General features: G+C 40.7%; 1 protein-coding gene across 1 annotated transcript in view; it reads right to left on the reverse strand.

Annotated features, from left to right (window-relative positions):
- The window catches only part of Sparcl1 (SPARC like 1), a 37,186-nt gene that overhangs the window by 1,455 nt on the left and 12,702 nt on the right, over positions 1 to 23,029 (reverse strand). Inside the window, exons 2-10 of the mRNA XM_048364263.1 lie at positions 15,642 to 15,706; positions 14,568 to 14,717; positions 12,108 to 13,052; positions 11,050 to 11,122; positions 9,994 to 10,112; positions 9,171 to 9,291; positions 7,897 to 8,033; positions 6,386 to 6,534; positions 4,482 to 4,630 (exon numbers count right to left, since the gene is read on the reverse strand). Coding sequence (XP_048220220.1) covers positions 4,482 to 4,630; positions 6,386 to 6,534; positions 7,897 to 8,033; positions 9,171 to 9,291; positions 9,994 to 10,112; positions 11,050 to 11,122; positions 12,108 to 13,052; positions 14,568 to 14,717; positions 15,642 to 15,695 — 1,897 coding nt within the window. The 5' untranslated portion in view covers positions 15,696 to 15,706. The remainder of the gene's footprint in view (positions 1 to 4,481; positions 4,631 to 6,385; positions 6,535 to 7,896; positions 8,034 to 9,170; positions 9,292 to 9,993; positions 10,113 to 11,049; positions 11,123 to 12,107; positions 13,053 to 14,567; positions 14,718 to 15,641; positions 15,707 to 23,029) is intronic.

Genomic DNA, 23,029 nt, shown 5'->3' on the forward strand with positions numbered 1-23,029 from the left:
TCCAAACCCATGGCATGTCTCTGGAGTGTATTGAAGAGTAAGGGAAACAAACAAGAACTGATGTTTGTGCCAGAGGAGGAGAATTAAGGCATCTGCCACTTTCTCTGCTGGCTTCAGGACCTTCAAGTCCCACCTGGCAGTGAAACACTATGGGAGAGAGGGGGTTGAGGAAACCAAGCCATCTTCCAGACTTAAGCTCAGTGCTCAGTCCAGACTTGCAAGCAAACACATGCAGCAGGTAGTTCTGCCAGCTGAGCAATCTGCTGGCCACAGGCTCTGACTTAAAGCTCCCTCCCTAGTAATCCTCAGGTGATAGAGCTCACTCCCACCACAGCGGGAAGCCATGGTACCCGCCACAAGCCCAGCTACCTTATGCTTATCCTTCTCAGAGGGTCTATGTCTAACACTCCCGCTTGCCATGACTGCTACTTGTGTTGTTGTCTATCTAGACCTAGTGGCAGTGTCTTCAGGGTAGTAACTATTTCTTGTCTTCACGTCCCCAGAGTACTCAATCTCAAACAATAAGCCCACCTCAAGAAGGTACCTGGCTAAGTACTTCAGGATATGGGGAGCTATGTAAGGGTTTTCTTCTTCATGGCTTGCATGGTGGCTGTGGCTTTAGCCTCCTTCCCCACCCCCACTCCCAGAGCAAGCCCGTATTGAAGCTGTGGGCTGTTTTCCTACTTTTCTTTACATGCTTTTCTATTTCTGCTTTCATGATTCCTGCTGCTCTTCACGTCTTGCTCTGGGATATATAATCTGTCCTTTGTTCATCTGCCATCTTCTTCCCTTCACTCTAAAAATACGTGTTCTTATTCATAATCCTTTATATTCAGAATACGTTCCTTGATCTCCAGTGATGTTGATCCTTGCCTCTGGATTCAGAATCCCTATTGGTAATGCATAGGCAACTCTACACGTAGTTGTAATACAGTTGAGAATTACCGTTAGAGGAAGGGAAGATTAAGGGGAGTGAAGAAACCCAGTGAAGACTGTCAAATATGCTAAGCTGTAGGGAAAGTCAAATATAACATAGAATGGCAGTTCAAATACGCCTCCAATTGAGCAACTTGTAGAAGAACTTGTTTCCACACAGAAGACAGCATCCTGTAACGCAGGAAAGACCACTCCTACTGCCGTAGCCACCCAGCTGTATAGTAACGGTTAAGCACCTATTTACAGCAGGTTAATTTGAAACACACTACACTAGTACCCTGTTTGAGTTACAAGATAATTTTCCTGTTCAGATATAAATCTTTAACTAGCCCAGAAAGTATGTCAATATAGACTTCAATATATTTCTTTGAATACTTGTTTCACTTGTAAAAGGAAGATCATTTGTAAGTAATGAAATTACTTGTTTACAGGCATACTTTTTGTCTTTTTTCAGTTGTTCAGATTAGAAAGGTTATTTCTGTTGACTTTTTTTGTGCTGGTTCTGGGGCTTGAACCAAGATTTGGTCACTGTCCTTGAGCTTTTTCACTCAAGGCTAGCACTCTACGACTTGAGCCACAACTCCACTTCTGGCTTTTTGGTGGTTACTTAGAGATAAATTACCCTTCACTCTTTATTCATTTTCATCTTCCATTCTATCTCAATGGATAGAATCCACTTTCACCTTTACTATTCCACCAGGATATCCTTAGTTCTACAGCCAATGAACATTCAGTCTTTGCATGTAGCACAGTCAATCTCTTCTTTCTCTATAAAACACCTCTTTGGACATAGCGTTCTCCAGTTTTCTTCCTGACTTTCAGGAGTTACTGTATATTCTCCTTAGTAAACTTCTTGTCTATCCATTGAGATGTTGTTGCTCCTCAGTGTTCAACTCTAGACTCTTTTTCACACAACTTACCAAAATGTCCTTGTCCTATTTACTCTCTTTCCTGGTGTCAATTTCTCTGTTTTTCATTTCCAAAACTTTGCCTTCAAATGCAAACAAATATATATTCAACTACTAATGGTACTTGGTTCCCTTTCTATCCAAATGGAATTTGCATTGATCCCTTGGCTTTTCTCTCTGAGTAGAAGCTCCCTTTAGTTATTCTGCTTGGCCCAAGTCACAAAAGAATGCACTGTACTTCTCTTTCTCTCAGTTTCTTGACTGTGTGCTGTTTGCTCCCACATGTTTCCCACCCATCATTGTCTTCTTCTATCTATATGCTGTACATCTTGAATATACTTTAGTAAAACATATAGCTTGAATATGTTACTTCTGTCTTTCCCAACAATTTCTCTTTTGGTTCCAGTTCACATCACTTGTCTGAGTTTAGCACATCTTCTCAGCTGTTCTCTAGCTTCTCCATAATGTAGCCAGAGGACTCATTCTTGAATTCAAACCCAGAGAAATCACTGTGTTGTCAAGTAATTCCCCAGCATTCTTAGGATAATGTCTTTAATTGACTTTGTAGGACCTGTATGATCTAATTTACATTTTTAGTCTCACTGGTAAGATTTCCTAAAGATTAACATGGAGAGATGTCATACATGGTACGCCATGGGTGCTGAGCACATAAAGATTCCTCAACCACTTAATTGAACCCCACTTATATAGATTAAAAAAAATGAGACTCACAGGATAGTGCCACACATAATGCCCATAGCTACTTGACAACAAAACTAGGATATTTGATCCTACCTAATACTCGTCATAAGGAGATACATTCAGGAAACCACTGACTAAAAATTATGATTTTCTGTGAATTTCTCAGCCTTGAGGAATGGAAGGGTACATTCATAAATAGATATTTTTTTAACATTTCCTAGCTATACCCCAAAGCTACACCTTGTTTACTTATTCTCACTGAATAATATCTATTTCATTGGTTTTTCTTAATGTGACAAAATTTTCCCTTCCTCAAAATAACATAATAACAACCAAACCACAGTGCATAAACAAGCTCATTAGGAGCTTTGCAAGTCACTGGATTTTGTAAGCCTTTCCTGCTCCTCCTAGACAACCTCCCAGGACTGGGCCAGGCAAGCTGGTGTGCTGAAGAGCTTCCAGGGGTTTTGCAAAAGCCCAACTATTTTCCCTAAATGGATAGCCTCTATTCAAGTTTGTCTTTTTTATCAGGCCTTTAAAACCACATGTCCTATGAAAGGCCATTCAGAAAGATGTCCCGTGCTGCCAAGTCCTCCCCTCTTGATAATGATGGGGTGAGCAGGATGGGTGGAGCTATGCTCGGGTGTGTTTCATCTCTTTTAGGAGCAAGTTAGAAAACACAGCTATGACCTATTTTTAGGCACACAAGTGAATTTATGTAAGTACTCTGCTTGTTGAATAGAAGTGAGAAAGGAACTTGACAATTTTTCATGTGTCTAGGCCTTAATAGCTTACTAATTTTATATTAATGCTAACATGGTCCAGGTTCCAAGACAGTTGCCAGTGATCTCCCAGTCCTTAGGGTCTTCTCCCACAATTTTGCAGCCTTGTCCAATGTGACCAACAGAATATAGCAGGAGTAATGGTATGGAATTTGGTCTCTCTCTGTGTGTGTGTCTCTTTCTCTCTCTCTCTCTCTCTCTCTCTCTCTCTCTCTCTCTCTCTCTCTCTCTCTCTCTCTTTCTCTCCACTCTTCTCTGGAGAAAAGCTTCCTGCTGACAACCAGATGAGTGAGTCAAAGCAGCTTTTTCATACCTTGCTGGCTGATAGCATCCTAAAATAAGGCTTGCTTCTAACTCAGAACCATTCAAATAAGCTACTTCTAGATTTCTGACCCTTGAAAACAGAGTGAGATTTGAAATGCTAAATTCAAGACCATCTGTTACGTAGCAAAGACTGAATACATGAGCTAAAAATAATGTTTTCCACTATTTGTATTACTTTCATAGACTAACATTGTAGAGGAAAAGGACTACCTCTTTCTGCTACCCAGTTAAAATGGAGTATACTGCATACCCTGAAGTATATTCTGCATACCCTGAGTTCATTTGTTTGTGCTGTTACTGAGGCACGAACTCAGGGCCTAGGCATTGTCCCTTAGCTTTTTTGCTCAAGGCTGGAGCTCTAGCTCTTCAGCTACAGCTTCACTTCTGGCATCTTGGTGGTTAACTAGTTTCATGAACATTCCTGCCTGGGTTGGCTTTGAACTGCTATCCTCAGATCTCAGCAAAAGTCAGCCAGATTACTTCTGTTTTGGAAATCTGATGAACTAGCTTTTCTTCACAGCTTGGGTGCAAATTCATCCTCCATGCATGTCATAGCAGGATGTTAGAAAGTGAATTTACATCCATAAAGCCTCTACCTTAGGATTTTCATATTCACTACTGAGTTACATCCTGGGAGCAGTTTCAGTACTTGGTTTTTGGACATACTTCGTAGTAGGACTATTGAAAACATGGCAGCTCATAAATAAAGGAAGTAGATTAAGACCTAACCAGCCCGAGACAATCGAGCAGAACGCCTCTGCCAGGCCTGCAGGCCTCAGGGGTTTTGTGGGGGAAGACACTGTCCTTCTTGAGCTGATAATGAATTTACCTTCTTTAATTCCAAAGCAGTGGCCCCATTCCTGCAAGGTGATGTGCTTGTCCTTGTTGGGGTCGCACTCCTCGAAGAAACGGGTTATGCAGTGCTCCAGGGGCACCAGCGACGCTCGCAGGGGAGCCAGCTCCGAGTGCGTCAGGACCCTGCAATGAGATAAAGGGCAGCCTGTCAACGAGCAGCGCATGCGTGCCCACTGCAGTCTCCAGATCACCAGGGATGCTGGCCTTCCTCAGGAGTGCTGTGGAGACCAAGTGAAAGTCTGCATGGGCAATAAACAAGCGTTGTAATTTTCCGTGGAAGCTCAGTATTTGCACCGATGTACATGCAGCTTACACAGTGCTTACCACCAGCTGGACTGGATTGTTCCAGATGTAGGCCCTTGACCCAAGTTGGGCCAATCAGATTATCTTGAGAATTTATGATCAAGAATGAGAAAAGTAGTCTCTACAGGAAATCGGAACTGCATAGGTAAATGTAAGAGCTGAAATGTAGCCATATTCTGTTCTGTTTTCTTAGCAATACTAAAGTTTGAACTATGGGATTTGAACTCAGAGCACTAGGCAAGCACTGTAATACTTTCGCCATGCCCTAAGCCCTTTTTGATTTAGTTTATTTTTTAGATAGGATCGTGTGCTTTTGTCCCTGTCAACCTTGGATTTCAACTCACCTTTCTCTGTCTCCTGAATATCTGGAATTACAGACATGAATCACCATGTCTAGTTCACTTTTTTCATTAATACCGTGTGTGTGTGTGTGTGTGTGTGTACGCACGCACGTATATATACACCAGGGCTTGAACTCGGGCCCTCACACCTAGTCAGCTTTCTTGTTCACAGATGACATTCTGTCACTTGAGCCACACCTCAGTCTAGTATTTTGCTAGTTAATTGGAGGTGACATAGCGTAGACTTTTCTTTTAGGGCTGGCTTTGAACTGTGATTCTCAAAGCCGCATCCATGCAAGGACCTAGGATTATAGGCATGAGCCACCAGTGCTTGTCTTTCTTATTAACTTTGTATCCAGGCTGTCCTTGAACTGATATTTCCCCCATCTTGTTCTCCTGCATAACTGGCATTATAGAAATGTGTCACTACACTTGGCCTTGTATTCTGCTGTTCTGAAGGCAGTTCTGTGCTTAGACTACTTGGCCATGTTGTTGATCATCTTATGGTTCTCAAATGGAACTTAGAAATTGCTCAATTCTGTTTTTTTTTGTTTTTGTTTTTGTTTTGTTTTTTTTTTTGGCTGTCCTGGGGCTTGGACTCAGGGCCTGAGCACTGTCCCTGGCTTCTTTTTGCGCAAGGCTAGCACTCTGCCACTTGAGCCACAGCGCCCCTTCTGGCCATTTTCTGCATATGTGGTGCTGGGGAATTGAACCCAGGGCCTCATGTATATGAGACAAGCACTCTTGCCACTAGGCCATATCCCCAGCCCCTCAATTCTATTTTTATTTCTGCTTTGCATAAATATCATTATATAATGATCACACTCTTTTCTTTCTTTATTTCTTCTTTTTCCACATTCCCTTCATGTGGTTTTACCCCTGATAGCACTGTGACTGATTTTAATATCCTGGACATTGTATGTACATTTATTGGAATTAAGAAAGGGAAAGGGAGCACCAAAATCGAGAGACAAAGGATAAAAAGACAAACCAATGCAACAGCAATACTTACAAAACTTTATGGTGTTAACAACTGTACACTGCATGGAGGGAGAGGGTAATGGGAAGAAGGAACCAGGGAAAATGAGGGAGGAGGTAACAAGTTGGATAAGAAATGTACTCACTCTATTGCAGATGAAATTGTAACCCCTCTGTACTTCACTTTGACAATAAAATAAATAAATATATTTTTTTAAAAGAGCATGATCAAGTAATAGGGAAGTAGATATTTTACCTGTCCTTGGGATGCTGGTCAAGCTCATTAAACTGCCAGTGCACAGGATACACATACATGTGATAGTTCTTCTTGAAGTCCCTTAGGAGAAGTTCAATGGGATGGTCCCCAGCCAAGAGTCTCTTTTCATCCAGATAAATTTTCTTGACCTGAGATTAAGAAGGAAAAAGATTGTCAGAGCCTCATCAGACAAGTGTAATGGAATTTTCACTTACTAACTTGGAGGTTAACAATAACATAACAGAGGAAACCATTCTCAGCACAAAATAATGACTTCTAATTAGTACTATGGGTTTTCTTTTTTTCCTTCCTTCCTTCCTTCCTTCCTTCCTTCCTTCCTTCCTTCCTTCCTTCCTTCCTTCCTTTCCTTCCTTCCTTCCTTCCCTCTCTCTCCTTCCCTCCCTCCCTTCCTTCCATCTTCCCCTCTCTTCTTCCTTTCTATCTCCTTCCTTTCTTTTCTTTCTCTCTCTCTCTCTTTCTCTCTCTCTCTCTCTCTTATTTGTCTATGGCAGTTTGAACTCAGAACTCAGAGGTTTATCAGGCAAGTTTTACTACTTGACAACAGCCCTCAATCTTTCCTTCTCTTTTCTTCTAGAATATTTTATAGAACATGGCATGTTTTACACAACTATTTTCTGATGTGAGTGTATTTATGCCCAACTATGTACTTACCTGTCTCTTTGCCTTGAATATGAGCTTGCAAAGGCAGAAGTAGTGTTTGTTTCTTAGCTATATCTTCAAAACTTAAATAAATTCCTGGGACCTAAGTTACACTCAATAGCTATCTAGTGAACAAATTTTTTTCTGGAGTCAATACTTTGCACTGGCATGGGGACTCATGGAGTTTCCTGTATCATTCTTCTACGTATAGCCTGTGAGTATGAGCAAGGTGGGGTTCGGATCTACTGTCATCCAAAGGCCCGTGTATTTGGACATCCCTCCCTGATCCTTGGCACTATCAGGAAGTGGTGAGGCCATTAAGAGGTAGGTCCCTGCTGGAACTCTCCTGGTCCACTGAGGGGCATACTTTGGCCCTTCCTCTTTTTTTCTTTTGTTTCCTACCCACCATGAGATAAGCAGCTTGCCCCATCCTGTGCTTCCTATCAAGATGTGTGGCTTCAACACAAGTCCCAAAGAAATGGAGCCAATCCATCAGCCGTCTTCACAATACTACACAAATAAGCCTTTCTTCTTTTAAGTTGCAGTAGCCTAGGCATTTGTTCAGTAATGGAAGCCTAACCAACACAGAGCCTGGCAATATAAAGGCTGAATGTAGGTTAATATTGCTCAATTACAGCTTGCTCTAGGTTTGAATTACAGAGCCCCTTGGGTAGGATGGGGCAGTTTGGCAGTGTCCCCAATCTTGCGGCATGAATGGAAACCATGACTTCAATGTTAATCTGTGTAGGCTAATGAGGTGTGGGGAGGAGAAGTGGGATCCTGCAGAGGGACCCCTCCCTACCACACCTCTATTTCCCTTAAGCCCTAGCAACAGATAGAGTAGAACTTACTTTACTTCTCTGTTTTTCATTTAGATGTCCTGCATGTTTAGGATTTGGTTCGTAAAGCTGCACGAGAATATTCTTGAGCCAGTCTCTCATCCGTAGGGGAAACTGAGCCACTTCAAAGTCCGTACAAACAGGAATAGCTGTAACAAGCAGAATACACATTGTGATCTTTGGGCTTTATCATTGCCCTCTGGTAAATCCTCATAATAGGAGCTTAGCACCTCCTGGGGACTGACAGATCAGACTCAACTTCTCACTCTTATGGCCTAGTGGTATTGCCTGTATTTTAAACACATATCAAATGTCAGATTTCATGAAAAGAAATGGTGATTTGATTGGTCTGGGGCAAGTGAGGAACAGAGCCCAGACATCAGGGCATTTTTAAATCTCTGAAAGTAATGTTGATGTGCAGCTAGGAATAAGAACCAGGGAAATAGAATATAGAAGTGGAGTTTATAGTAACTAGAGGCAGAGGGAAAGATAGGAATAAACCAGAGCTTATTACTCTATCCTGCTGCATGGTTACTCCTACGGACCAGAGGGCCCTGCTCCTTGGGGTCTCCCCAAGGCTCATCTTTTATGGTGACAAACTTTACACAAAGCTCCACATGACATTTTTGTGGCAAACTTGGAAGAAAACATGGAGAGGCATTTAAAGATCTTGGGAGTATCTTCCCAGAATGCACAAGGCTGATTTTCTCATTTCACTGGACAATACAAGTCATGTGACCACACCTAACATCAACAGGGCTGACAAGTTTAATTCTCTCCTGTGTCTGGAAGGAGAAAAGAACCGGAAACAGGACTGAATGCTGCTAATGTGGCGAATCACTTAGTCGCCAAGAGAGTCAAACACAATCGAGAGCATCCTGGGGAAGGAAGACAACTTAAAAAAAAAGAACTTCTGGAAGAATGAAACTTCTTGGCAAAGACTTTACTTGGGAAGAGAAAATACTTTAGCAAAACCCCAGCATTTGATGTCTTTACTAAGTGGATCACAGTATCACAGTTTTTCTGAGCCCTGGATCCATGTTAGAATTGTCTAGGTTACTTGAAAAACAAATGGAAGAAACAAAACTAGTGTTTCATCCCAGTCCAAATAAATCACAATCTCCCATGGCTAAGGCCTGGGACTTGCTCTTATGCTTATGATTTTAGTGGGCAGCTTAAGTTCATGACTCCATCAGTGTTTTCTTGTTTGCATATATAGGTTCCATACATGGACTCTTCCCAAACCCTCCCAGAAATGGTGGGTGATGGGAGTGAGGGCATCGTACATTTGCAGGCTCCAAAATAATCCATCTGTAGTTGGTGTCCCTTTTTGGTCCCCTCAAGTCTGCATTTAGTAGCAAACAGATGACAGGAACTTGTATAGGTCTGGTTGTCAGTGCCACAAACCTAGAAGACATGAGAAAAAGTGGATAGAGCCAAACTCGCTCATTGTAAAGTGCTCTGATCATGAAAGCTTTCTGTATGTCAAAGATGTAGTCAGAGTGATGGGACTATTAAAATGCAATCCTTTGGTTTGGCACAAAAATCAATCAATTTATATCAAAGGTGATGACAATTTAACACCAGATAAGTTCAGTAGAATGGAGAATAGAATGAATTTTAAATTGAGTTCTATAGCCCAACTCAACTATCTATGGCATAGTTAAAATAATTTGATTAGCTAGCATTTGTTCTAGATCAATATTATAGTAGTTATTAGATAATCTAGAGATGTACTTTAAAAATAGCAACTTTCTACTGAGCACCAGTGGCTCCCTCTTGTAATCTTAATTACTAAGAAAGCTGAGACCTTGAGATCATAGGTTGAAGGTAGCCTAGGTAAAAGTCTGTGATACTCCTTCTCTAATTAACCAGCAAAAATCTGGGCTGGAGTTATGACTCAATTGGTAGAAGGCCAGCTATGAATAAGCAAGCTGAGCAAGTATCGGGCCCCGAGTTTGAGCCTTGGTTCTGGTATGTAAAAAATGCAAATGCAAACTAGCATTTTAATACAAATCCCACTGATGGCCATCCTACCCTGAACACCAGGATCTCATCAAATCCCCAGCTTTTTGGTGTATCTTAAGGATTGCTTGGTGGAATACTTACTTGGTCAAGGAGTTTTGCTGGAGGACAAGTTGCGGGATCTTGGCATACACAGTGTGCTATTCCCTGTGGCTCTGCCTTGCAAATATGCCCTCTTTTACATTGGAAGTTTACGCAGGAATCTAATGGAAAAGTTTGGAAAGGGAACACAGACAAAGTGAAAGCAAATTCATCTGACAAGCAGCTTATTTTCATTAATATGAGAGAAAATTTGAAATGTTGCAAATGTGAAACACTTAAAGGGGGAAGATATTATAAATTGCTTTCAGTAGCGAACTGATTTCTAAATAGAACCTTTAGGCCTCAGACTTTTTGCAGGAGAGTTTAGATTTCTCTTGGAATGCTTTGTACTAGAGATGCAAAAAGAATTAACAGCTCCTGTTGGTCTGCCTGAGACAGCCAGAGTCTGAAAATATCTAGGGAAATGTCTACCTTGCTCAGCACTTAAATGAGCCACAAGATTTCATGTTGACATTTAAAACAATTGGGATAGGAAGTAAGCCCTTAGTTGAGTATGGGATTTAAATTCGTTAGTAATTTATGAGGCAGAATTAATTCTTCCCAGAAGCAGAAGGATGTAGTTGGAAAGAGCCTTGCTTTTTCCTAATATTGAAACAGAACTTACAATTTGTAAATACATTGATCCATAGTTTATCAAGTTTACCCAAGAAATGTCAACAATTTCTGGGTTATCTTGGGGGGAGGCCTGCAGAAAGGGGAATTTTTGTCACAAAAGGAGGGAGAAGTCGGGCACCCAGTGGTTCACCCCTATAATCCTCACAAGTGAGGAGGTCAACATGTGAGGATCAAGGTTTGAAGCCAACCTGGCCCGGCAGGAACATCCATGGGACTGTTATCTCTAATTACCCAGCAGAAAGCCAGATGTGGAGAAGTGGCTCATCCTTGAGGGAAAGTTAAGGCATAGGACCCAGGCCCTTAGTTGAAGCGTCAGTACCCATCCCCCCCCCAAAATCCAGAGGGATAGATTCCATTTCTTCCCTGATACAATCACGGACAGCTGCTTAGCTGTCATAGTCAGTGTGCTTAGCGCATGCTCACCAGCACCGTGCAGCCTTGCGTTGTCTTCACTTGATGTTTCATCGTTGTGTGATGAGCTCTCAGCTTTCTTAGCCTTTACAATAACAAGAGCCACGGTTAGGTTCTATTAAGAGGAGAACCATTACTTAGTTTATATTCCCCCAGTACATGCACCTGCAGTCCTTTAAGTGCAAATATTCTCAGACTTCACCCAGGAAATGAGCTGCAACTATAGGAGGAGACGCTAAGCATGGGTGGACAGCACCCTGTATGGTCTCCACCATCTGCATTCAGTGCTGGAACCCTGGGGATTCCTCACTAGGAGTTAAGATCTCCCGACTCTATAGTGAAAACGGGTACATTAGTAATCTCCATGAGGTTGACCAGTTTTCCTAGGTTTAAAAAAACAAACCCAAAACTCCTTCTTTAGAAGGGCAGCAGAGTTCTCAAGGTTTGAGATTACTTGTTTACCCAAAGCCATGTCAACTCCTCCTTGAGAGTTATTCCTTTCAACTAATTGACCCACACCTGGGTTCCATTCAAAGAAGCTCAAACAAAGCAGCAGTTTTTGGTCTAAATATAAAGCTCGACAGAAAAGAAAATAATTCTGCAAGTTAAGCATCACCAATCTCAAAGTCTGAAGTTCTAAATACTCCCAAAATCTTTGTGCTGATATGAGACCATAGACTGAAAATTCCCATCTGATCTCATGCTCACTATGCAAACAGATTGAAACGATTGCATAAAATTACCGTTAGGCCAGAATGTGTATCATAGGAAAAATAAGTGAATTTTATGTTTAGACATGTTACATATCTAAGATTTCTCATTATACATAGGTATGTATACATATATGTATATATACTCATGCACATATTCCAAAGCATGGGGAAAAAAAAAACATGACATTCGAAACACTTCTCATTCCAATCATGTCAGATAAGGGACACTGAACCTGTAATAGAGTTTACTATTGTGTTGATAGAACTATATACAGAAGGCCGAGAGCACAGAGAAAAGTCACTACTGTTTATTGGTAACTAATATTATTAGACAAATCTCAATGTAAATAATCTCACCTCTTGGTAGACTCCAGCCTCGCTGGTATCCACATTCTCATCCTCATGAGATCTTCCCTGTTCATGCTTTAGGTTAGAAGAAATGGGTTGAGTCTTTGCAGCCTCCAAACTGTCTTCACTCGGCATCAAGTAGTCATCACCTTCACCATGCTTAGCGTCATCAATATCTCCATCACCTTCAGCTTCATGACTTTTGGACACAACGTCACCATCTCCAGTCAATTCTGTAGGAACCGTTGTTCTATCCACGTCCTCCTGGTTGTCAGTAACTTCAAGGTCAGCTTTTCCTTCTTCGCTTTGCTTATTGCTGTTGGATGCATGGTCCTCTTCCGTCTCAGCATTAGAGTTCTCTCCTTGACCTTGCTGACTGTGCTCAGATTCATCTTGCATCGCACTTGCTTGTGTTGGTGGATTGGAATCTTCCAGAATATCCTCAGATTGGTCACTGTCTTCTTCCTGCTTGCTGTTAGAATGTTCCTCAGCAACTTCTTTTTCATTTTCCTGCTCATCATTGAGGACACCATCTTCCTCGGGCTCTTTTTCTCCGTCTTCTCCATCACCATTGGGAAGATGTGGGTCATGCTCTTGGCTTCCTTCATCCATTAGGTCTTCGCTATGTGAACTGTTCTTGTTCAATTCATATGCCTCGTGTACAGGTTGTTCTTTGCTTCCCTCTCTGTTTGCAGTGTTTTCTTGCTGAGATTCCACATAGGAACTAAAAGCAGCCTCTGGGGGATCCGTGACCTCTGGGAAGTGACTCTTTGGAGTCTCACTCAAAGCTTCTTTAGAGTCTAAGGTCCCTTCAGTTGGGGCATTTTCCACACTTACGTCACCATCGCCATCCTCCTGGTCCTTCAGTCCCAGCTCGTGGCTAGAAGTCTTGTCCTGATCTGCAGTTGGAGCAGGGTTTTCCTCTTCTGATCTTTGTATTGAAGGGGTTTCAGCCTTAAAAAGAACAAAAGTTTGTTCTTGAAACAAATGACAGTGCAATGGTATTTACAATCCCCAAGCTGACATTAAACATTCATCCTTTTTTTTCTTCAAACATTACTATGTAAATATATTTGTGATCACAAATAAATGTGTGACTATGAAACTTTGTAAATATATTTGTGACTATGTAAATGTGACTATATAATTGTATTTGTGGTCACAGGTTCAACCTGAATTTGAGTTTTATAAATTAAAGCAACTATGTAGCAGCCACTGGTGGCTCAGGCCTGTAATCCTAGCCACTCAAGAGGCTGAGATCTGAGGATCATATCTCAAAGCTAGCCTGGGCAGGAAAGGCCATGAGAGGTTTATCTCCAATTAACCACCAAAATTCCAGAAGTGGAGGTATGGCTTAAGTGGGAGAGTGCCAGCTTCAAGTGAAAAAGCAAAAGAACCGTCCCTGAACCCTAAGTTCAAGCCCCAGGGAAATGGAGCGACCCCCCAAAAGCAACCAGACCGTGCTTTGTCTCAAACCATGAGTAGCCCTGAACCTTAGTAGCAGGGGCTTTATTAATTTTTAATTTAATTTTATTGTCAAGGTGGTGTACAGAGGGGTTATAGTTACATACATAAAGTAGTGAGTACATTTCTTATCAAACTTGTTACCCACTTCCTCATTTTTCTCTCGCCTTCCCTCCTCCCCAATTCCTCACTCCCAAAGTTGTACAGTTACTTTCCAACCTATTGTCTTGTGAGTATCACTGTTGCTTGGTTTGACCTTTATCTTTCGCCTCACATTTCCACGTTCCCCTTCCCTTCCCTGATACCCAGGGTCCCCAAATCAAATATAATGACAACTGAAGATAAACCACAATCCTCATATCTCAGCCTTCTGAGTAGCTACGATTACAGGCGTAGCAGGGGGTTTATAAAGGCAAAAATCACAATCAAAGGCAAGCAAGCTGATTCCCAGAAGCAGAATTGAGCAGTTAATTTTTAAAGCAAGCGAGCAAGCAAGCACGTTTACAGAAGCCAAAGTTCGCAGTTAGCTCTATATAACAATGAACAGGTATAGTCTTCTGTTTCTCTTCCTTTATTCTGCAGCTACTGTCTATCAGTCATTGGGGGAGGTGGATTCCAGGAAGGCAATTTGGTGATAAATCAGGCGGGCCATTCTGGCCTGCCTGGTGTTTGCAGGAGTTACAATTACAAAATTCCCTGAAAGCAAGGTGTGAATAGATAGGCAAAAATGGTGCAGGTTTAGGAACTACTCCAGGGATCCCAGTCCTAGGGCAACTTAGGAATCCATGCTCACAACCACCCCCAATTATATAGCTATAATATATACATATGTCTATATAGTTATGTTAGTTCCTATAACTTGTATTGGCTAAGAGATTTATGTGATGATAAATATATTTAAAGAATTTAAACAGAAACAAATAGGGTCATCTCTTCGACCATATCTTGATGTTAAGTTCTTTGGAGAAATAAGAAATTATACTAATGCCATGATATTGTCTTTACCGTATGGTTGGGAGTACTTTCTGTGGATGCCTCAGTAGCTTTTTCATTTTCTGCAGCTTCACTTCTGTCAGTGGGGATAGCAGTGCTGTCAGGAGTCACCAATACTTCAGCAGTTGGTGTGGAATAGTCAGATAAAAATCTTGCATTTGTCTGAAAAATTAAAAACATGTGTTATTCATAACTAGATACCAATTTAAAAATTGCTAGTTGCTCTTATTATTAGTAGCATTATATTTTATTCATAATATTAATAAATATATATTGTCTGGAATTTCTGAGGATACTGGTGAATTTCCAGAGTATAATATAAAATGAAATCAGAAATCGAAAAGTATGTTAGTCTAGGTGGCTATCTCCATTTAACCACCAAAGCAGGAAATAGAGCTGTGGTCTGAGTGGTAGAGTACTATCTGTGGACACATAAAGCTCAAAGACAGTGCCTAGGCCTTGAATTCAAGTCCCAGGACTGGCGCGCGCGCACACACACACACACACACACACACACACACACACACACACACACACTAAGAAGTACTAATACAGTTTTTGGTTGTTTTTTTTAATGCCTGTCCTGGGGCTTGAACTCCAGGCCTGGGCGCTGTCCCGGACCTTGTTTTGCTCAAGGCTAGTTCTCTACCACTTGAGCTGCAGCGCCCCTTCTGGCTTTTTTTTTTGAGTAGTTTATTGGAGACAAAAGTCTCATGAACTTTTCTGTCTGGGCTGGCTTTGAACCACAATCCTCTGATCTTAGACTCTTGAATAGCTAAGATTATAGGTGTGAGCCACAAGCTCCTGGCAAGAACTTTTTTTTTGGTCATGGGGCTTGAACTCAGAGCTTGGGTGCTGTCCTTGAGCGCTTTCGCGCAAGGCTAGTGCTTTACCACTTTGAGCCACAGTGCCACTTGTGGTTAATTAGAGGCAAGAATCTCATGGACTTTCCCTTCCTAGGCTGGCTTTGAGCCACAATCCTCAGATCTCAGAAAGGCATGAGCCACTGGTGCCCAGCTTCTTCTTCTTTAGTGGAAAGGTCCTACACTAAAGGAGGGAGAAATGGAGAATGAGAGCACAAGTTACCGGGATTGCAGCTGTAGTTCCCAAGACAAAGAGGAAAACCAGCACCGTCCTCATGCTTTCCAGACCTGTGAATCAAGAAGATAACTTCAGTGATGGCGACAATGTTCTTAGGAGAGATTAAGTGGTAATCTCAGCAAACACTGAGTTTGAAATTGTCCTTTGAATTTAAAAGTGATTATTGTCTTAGGGAACTAACACCTGAAAAGGAAGATAAATGGCAATTCTTACCTTATTTTGTCCTTGTGAAAGTTGCTCCTTTGTATTTTGACCTTTCTAAAGAAAGAAAGCATTAAAGTTCCTGGGGTTCTGGAAACATTCTAGCTTCAGCAGTGTTCCTAACAGTCACAGTGACCTTGAGCAAGTCTCTCCTTCCTCTTAGACATATTCTCATGTGATAAGCAACCAAGGGGGCAACTTAGATGATCCTCTAGTTGTAATGATGGACCTGGAAATAATCTATGCGTTTCATAAACCTCCAAATGCTACCTACCATCTTTTACCTTCACTATGTTCTCTAAAATATATCCTATGATTATTGTTATCAAAATCTAATATATTATGTACAAAATTAAATGTGTGGAGTAAACACATAGGATCTACTTTCCATATTGTTGGTGATGATTTAAAATGTTTTATTCTCTTGGTGAATGTTAATTGTAAAGAATCAGTAAAAACTGCAGTTTCTTTCTTCTGTTTCCCAATAATTAGCATTCAAAGTGATGTGAGGAGTATCACTGTTTCTCATCTGAGTACCCTGGATACTGTATATACTGGTATTAGAACTAGGAAAGTGAAAGGGAATATCAAAATTGAGAGAAAAAGAATAAAATGACAAATGACTCCAAAAGCAATACTTACAAAACCATTTGGTGTAAACCAACTGAACAATTCATGGGGGGAGAGGGAAAGGGGGAGGGGGAGGGAGGAATGATGGAGGAGGTAACAAATAGTACAACAAATGTACTGATGGCCGAATGTATGAAACTGTAACCCCTCTGTACATCACTTTGACAATAAATAATTATTATTTTAAAAAATAATAAATAAATTTTTTAAAAAGATAAAACTTCTATAAATCCTTAATTTCTTTTCTAGTGTTGAAGCACAGGAGAAAAGTTACTTCTCAAGAGAAAGAATTCCTTACCTGTGTGTGTGTGCACACACATGTTTGTGTGTGTGTGTGTGCATGTATACCAGGGCTTGACTTTAGGGCATCAGCTTTCTCTTAGCTTTTTTGGTGTAAGCTTGTGCTCTACAGTAAGCAATCAAAGCCATTGAAGGAACTAAGCCACAGCTCCACTTCTGACGCTTTGCTGATTAATTGGAGAAAAAAATTCCAAATTTTTGTCTGCCTGGGCAATGTCTGAACTGTAATTCTCAAGTCTCGGCTTCCTGAGTAGTTAGGATTATAGGCGTGAGCTGCAGATGCCAGACTGGATTCTTTATTCTTTAAGAATGTATAACGTTATGGTTATATTGAGTCTTTTAGATTCATTGCCATGAGATAAATGTGCTTTCTTTATATGTTTATGGTGCTTTGGACAGTGCTGTACTATTTAGTACTTTCCAGACTTCATGTACGGATCAGGACCGATCATTCCTGTCTGCCACGGGGTGCCCTTGATGTGAGTAGACTGCAAATTGGCACATATGATCCCCAATACCCACGTTATCATTCTTTCCTTTGTCCTGCCTGCTGCCTCTCAACATTAAGATCAAAACAGTCATTTATGGGGCTGGGGATATAGCCTAGTGGCAAGAGTGCCTGCCTCGGATACACGAGGCCCTAGGTTCAATTCCCCAGCACCACATATACAGAAAACGGCCAGAAGCGGCGCTGTGGCTCAAGTGGCAGAGTGCTAGCCTTGAGCGGGAAGAAGCCAGGGACAGTGCTCAGGCCCTGAGTCCAAGGCCCAGGACTGGCAAAAACAAAACAAAACAAAAAAAAACAGTCATTTATGTTAGTATTAAGTTTGACAGAGGACAACAAATATGTCTTTAATGTAACATAAGGAGAAAGAACTCTACTTTTTCTCCTTCTGGCTACACCTTTTCCCATAGGTGGTTTCACGCTCTCAGTTCCCGAATATCTTTGCTCTTGGTTCATTCATTAAAAATAAACTAGCATTGTACTCATAACCAGACTTATGGGAGTATAACCTCTTTGTACAACTACTGAATAATAATTTAGAAAATGAAAAAAAACAAGCTTTCTTGTCTTACATTCTACATATTTACCTTGTAGTTTCTTCATACATACTTATGTGAGTAGTTGTAATATGTACAACCACGGTTGAGGCTCTGACTGTTTACCGTGTCCAAGCTTGGTAGCATTGATTCAGGAATCTCCTGTTTATTTCCATTCTTTTTTTTTTTTTTTTTTTTTTTTTGGCCAGTCCTGGGGCTTGGACTCAGGGCCTGAGCACTGTCCCTGGCTTCTTCTTGCTCAAGGCTAGCACTCTGCCACTTGAGCCACAGCGCCACTTCTGGCCATTTTCTGTATATATGGTGCTGGGGAATCGAACCTAGGGCCTCATGTATACGAGGCAAGTACTGTAGCCACTAGGCCATAATCCCAGCCCCTGTTTATTTCCATTCTTGAAAATGAAAACAGAATTTCAAGCCCATAGAGTCACATCATTTACAATGATTAAAACAGGGACCCACTCCAGATTTCAATTATAAAGGAGATACCTATATTAAATTTCTTTTAAAAGTTATATCTTTTATTGTCTTTAAGTAGTTGTACAAAAGGGTTACAGTTCAACATGTCCATTGATGAGCACAATGCATCTTAATCGGGCATATCTTTTATTGTTCTCCCTCCCAACCCCTCTCACCCCCCACAGCTTACCTCGTTTCATTTTCACATATGTACATTACTACTATGAATGCATTCTCCATCTCCTCTCTTCATTCATCTATCTCCCTCCCTTAACTCCTCCCTTCTCACCTCAACTATCAGATTCCTGGTATTCATTTTGTTATACTACAAGTTAGTCATTCAAAGGAGTTACACTGTTGGAATTCTTCTCTGCATATACATTACTCCAGTTAATATGTTTGTGCACAGATACATAGTGACCCTGTATATGTTTACAGATATTTATAAATTAGATCTAATTTCAACATATGAGAGATGACACATGTCCTGTGTCTCTCTGGGCCTGACTTACATAATATTTCTCCAGGTCCATCTATTTCTTTGCAAATGATGTAATATCACTCTTTCTCATGGTTGAATAAAATTAATTTCTAATGAGAGAACCTTGTAAGACAATCCACTACCCAGAACTTCTATTATGCACTTTGTCTAGCTAACTGTAGTAGCCACACATTGACCAAAATAATTTCCAGGTCTTTAGAATCTTATTTGAAAGACTGAACAAATGTGTTGATTTGCATAAACAGGGCGAAATGGAGGACTTTACTGGAAAATGAGAGATATTTTGAAAATAGCTGTCATGCCGAAGTATCTGGGAAGCTCAATTTGCTGATGCTTGCAAAGTACTTTGAAAATGAGAAAGAATCATGATGTCCTTGCTTAGTATGGTAAATACCATTTATTCTGGTATAAGTAAAAAGTTCGTTTTTATTTTGAGATGTTTGTGTTTGGTGTGCTGTCTTTACAAAATGCAGATTGTTGTTTTGCAGAAGGAATAAATAAAACCAAATGGAAAATGTAGGACTAAGAAAAACTTTCCGAGATGAAGAATTATTACAAGACTTACATACGCAGCATTGATGTCACATTAGATAAAAGTTCTCTCTCTAAATGCACCAGGTCTCAGTGGCAGATCTGAATTTCCTTTTTCTGCTAGTCCTGGGGCTTGAACTCAAGGCCTGAGCACTGTCCCTGGCTTCTTTGTGCTCAAGGCAAGCACTCTACCACTAGGCCATATTCCCAGCCTCATGAATTTCCTTTAATCAGCTGAGAGATTTTGGTCATCACAGAATTTTTTTTTTTAAATCTGTTTATTATGAACCTTAGATTGAAGTTACACAGTTAAATCAGGGACAAGACTGGTTCCTTCCACACTCCCCTCCCCCCCACCCCGAGATTCTTTGTTTGTTTGTTTGTGTGTTTTTTTTGCTAGTCCTAGGGCTTGAACTCAGGGCCTGAGTACTTTCCCTGGCTTCTTTTTGCTCAAGGCTAGGACTCTGCCACTTGAGCCACAACGCCCCTTCTGGCCATTTTGTATATATGTGGTGCTGGGGAATCGAACCTAGGGCTTTGTGCATACGAGGCAAGCACTCTTGCCACTAGGCCATATCCCCAGCCCCCCATCACAGAATTTTTTAATCTACAAGAAAAGGCAAATACTGGTGCCTTTCTAATTTATTTTCTAGGGTTATTTGGGCACTCAAATGGGATCATCTAGTCCCCTTGTTACATCATCAACTATAAACATAAAGTGAAAGATATTTATATTTCTTGAAACACTAAGACAGAAAATGGCTCACTAATAATTCACAGATTTTAAGTCATTTTGTTACTTAACGTCTTCACATTTATCTTTTCTTCCTTCACACCAGTATGCATTTCCATGTGTCTAGAGAGCTGAAGATGAGGCATAGTTGGGGGAACTTCCAGAAAGGCCTTATCTTGCCTGGAACTTTCAGAAGATGACAGTCAAGCTACATTGGGTAAGACTATTCTGAGGTAAGTCAGTATTTGGAACTTCAAATGCCTGGAGTTCTTCTATTGACTTAACCAACATGCCATTCAAACAAATATGTCTCCCACTAAGAACCACACTCGCAACAGATGTCAACTCTGTTCTAACTCACATTGGGTAGCTGCCTTAAGATAATTCCTTTCATTTCTGATTTCATATATTTAAATACTCTGGTAAAGATGGAGCCAATTTTTTCCTATTCCTCTCATTGAGACACGGAATCTGCTTCTCCTACTCTTAAGTCTGAACTGTCCTTGGTGATTTACTTGACCAAACAATTGAGAGAAAGAGATATTCTCAGAGTTCTGAAGCCAGATAATAGGGGCCTTGGACATTTTTAATCTGGATCTCTTAGAACTTTTGTTTTGTAGAGCCACTTGTGAGAGTGACATGCCACAGAAAATATCATTTTATAGTCCTCAACCATTCCAACTTTCGATATGTCCTTGAAAAGCTACAGGACATGTGAGTGGAGCCATCTGATCCAAAAAATCTCAAGTCAGCCTCCTTGGATTTCTTATTTCTAGACAAAGCAAAGTTGGAACTGCCATCCAGAATCATGAGTTGACCTTGGGAAAAGGTCTCTAATGGTATAACGCTAAATTGTAGCAGTTTGAGTCCCTGTCACTGTATATTCCTCATTAACCCGACACTAGATTAATAAATAAGAAAAACCACACCGAATGACCATACCATTGCAAAACTTCCAGTAAGCCACTAACTTTACAAATCCTTAGGCAGTATAAAATGGCAATTCTTTAAGTCACTAAATTGCATGTGGCGGTAGATAATGAGAATAAATAAGATTTTATATGGAATAGCACTAAGATTAGAATCACTTACAAGCACCCAAATAGTATTTTATGGGAAAGCACTAACTTTACTAGTAGCTAATACTACATGCCAGGTCTGGACTATAGAAAGCACATTAGCTATGGAGGTTTCACTTGTGACCACACCCCTACTTCATGGCAAAAATCCATCCAAAGAGAACTTCCTGAACATCTTACTTCTCCAGTGGTACAATTTGGCACTGCTCCCAGCCCGGTCATGGCTATCAAAGGACAGCTCAATGCATGGCTTTTCAAGGACATTCTCAGAGATCTCTTCCCTGTTCAGAAGAACTATGCTCTTTCCCCCTTTTCCATGACATGTAATTGAGAGATGAACATTATGATACTTGGAGAATCCCACAGGCTTCTCATAGGGAAGACTGTAAAATAACCACCTTTCCACACTCCTTTATCATTCCTTTCACAGCTCACTAGTCTAATTGTCTTTTCCCAAAATGTCATCAAGTATGGATCTCTGCAGGCCATTTTCTGGTTTTTCTTCAGGCGATTGTCTTCAGATAGCCTCCATTGCTCCTTGCCCCACAGTGAAGTTGACAAAAGCATTTTATCCATATTTATTATCCTTTCTCAAGTCCTATGACAGTATCTGTCCTTCAACTTCCTCTTTTTCTTTGAATGTAGGAGCTTGTAATACTTACAGTTAGCAATCTTCTCACACTAATTTTGCATAATCTTTGGGGTATAGATTTCTGAGTATGGCCAAGATGGATGTACTGGATCACGGCATAAATTAGTTCAGATTTCAGGGCCCTTACTTACATAGGCTCCATACAAAGTCCTGTGCATGATTACACACACACACACACACACACACACACACACACACACACACACTTTATATCTACCTGTCTGTCTATTTGATCAATCTACCTACCTACCTATAAACTCCTGGGTTACAAACTCTATAGTCATCCTCTCAGGATGGTTGACAGTTGTGATGCTACAGGACTTAATATTTGAATAATTTTCTCCATGTTGTTAATAGCATAGCAATTCCCTTCTGAAGTCTAATGCCTAGAATTATCAGATAGATGAATCCTGTTCTTCTGCCACCCTTGAATACAAAATGCTTGGCTTCTTCTCTGCTTGCTTTTTTTTTTTTTTTTGCATTTTTGTTCTTAGTTAAACTCTACCAGGATAAATTAAGCTTCCCGGGAGTCAGTGGAAATTGTCTCTCCTTTGTTAATACAGTAATTCAGTTGTTAAGTTCTGCTAGCAGGGAGAGAGCAATTTCAAGGGCTTTCAGCTCTGTCAATGGACAAGAATTATTCATTTTGGAGAGTTCTCTTCCAGGATTTAAGAAAAACAGCAATTAATACCTAAAAACAGTTCCAAGTAGCCTCATTCTCATGGCATTAGAGTCCTCCAGGGAATAAATAATGGTGTGTTTTCCGGAGCTTTCAGTTCTTGTCTGAACAACAAATGAAAGACTCCCTCCCTAGCACGAGTCCCTCCCTTTAAAATCTGGCACCTGGTAGAGCATCTTCTGTACCTTGGTGAGGCCAACACGTTTAACTGGGGTAGTAATTATTTGTTCAGTGAAATAACAATGCTCATTACCTGCCTTCTGTGAAAGAAGTAGGGACAGTAGATTCTAGTGGAATGGGGGTCTGAGTTAGAAGAATAGTTTGAAAATAGGGTAATAAAGCTGTGGCTCATATATGGCTTTAGAGAGAAAGCTCTAAGAAGATTCCTTCAAGCAAGAAAAAGACACAATTGTTCCACAATGGCTAGGGTGGCTCATTCTTCCTTTCTCTCCCTGGAAAGAGATGATTACCCCTTGGATATTTAGACATCTTTCAGTGGCTTATCTATATTCACTCTCCATTTTTCCATGCTAGTCCTTCTGGGTTCA

The sequence above is a fragment of the Perognathus longimembris genome, chromosome 16 (genome assembly GCF_023159225.1).
Source record: "Perognathus longimembris pacificus isolate PPM17 chromosome 16, ASM2315922v1, whole genome shotgun sequence".
Classification (NCBI taxonomy): domain Eukaryota; kingdom Metazoa; phylum Chordata; class Mammalia; order Rodentia; family Heteromyidae; genus Perognathus; species Perognathus longimembris.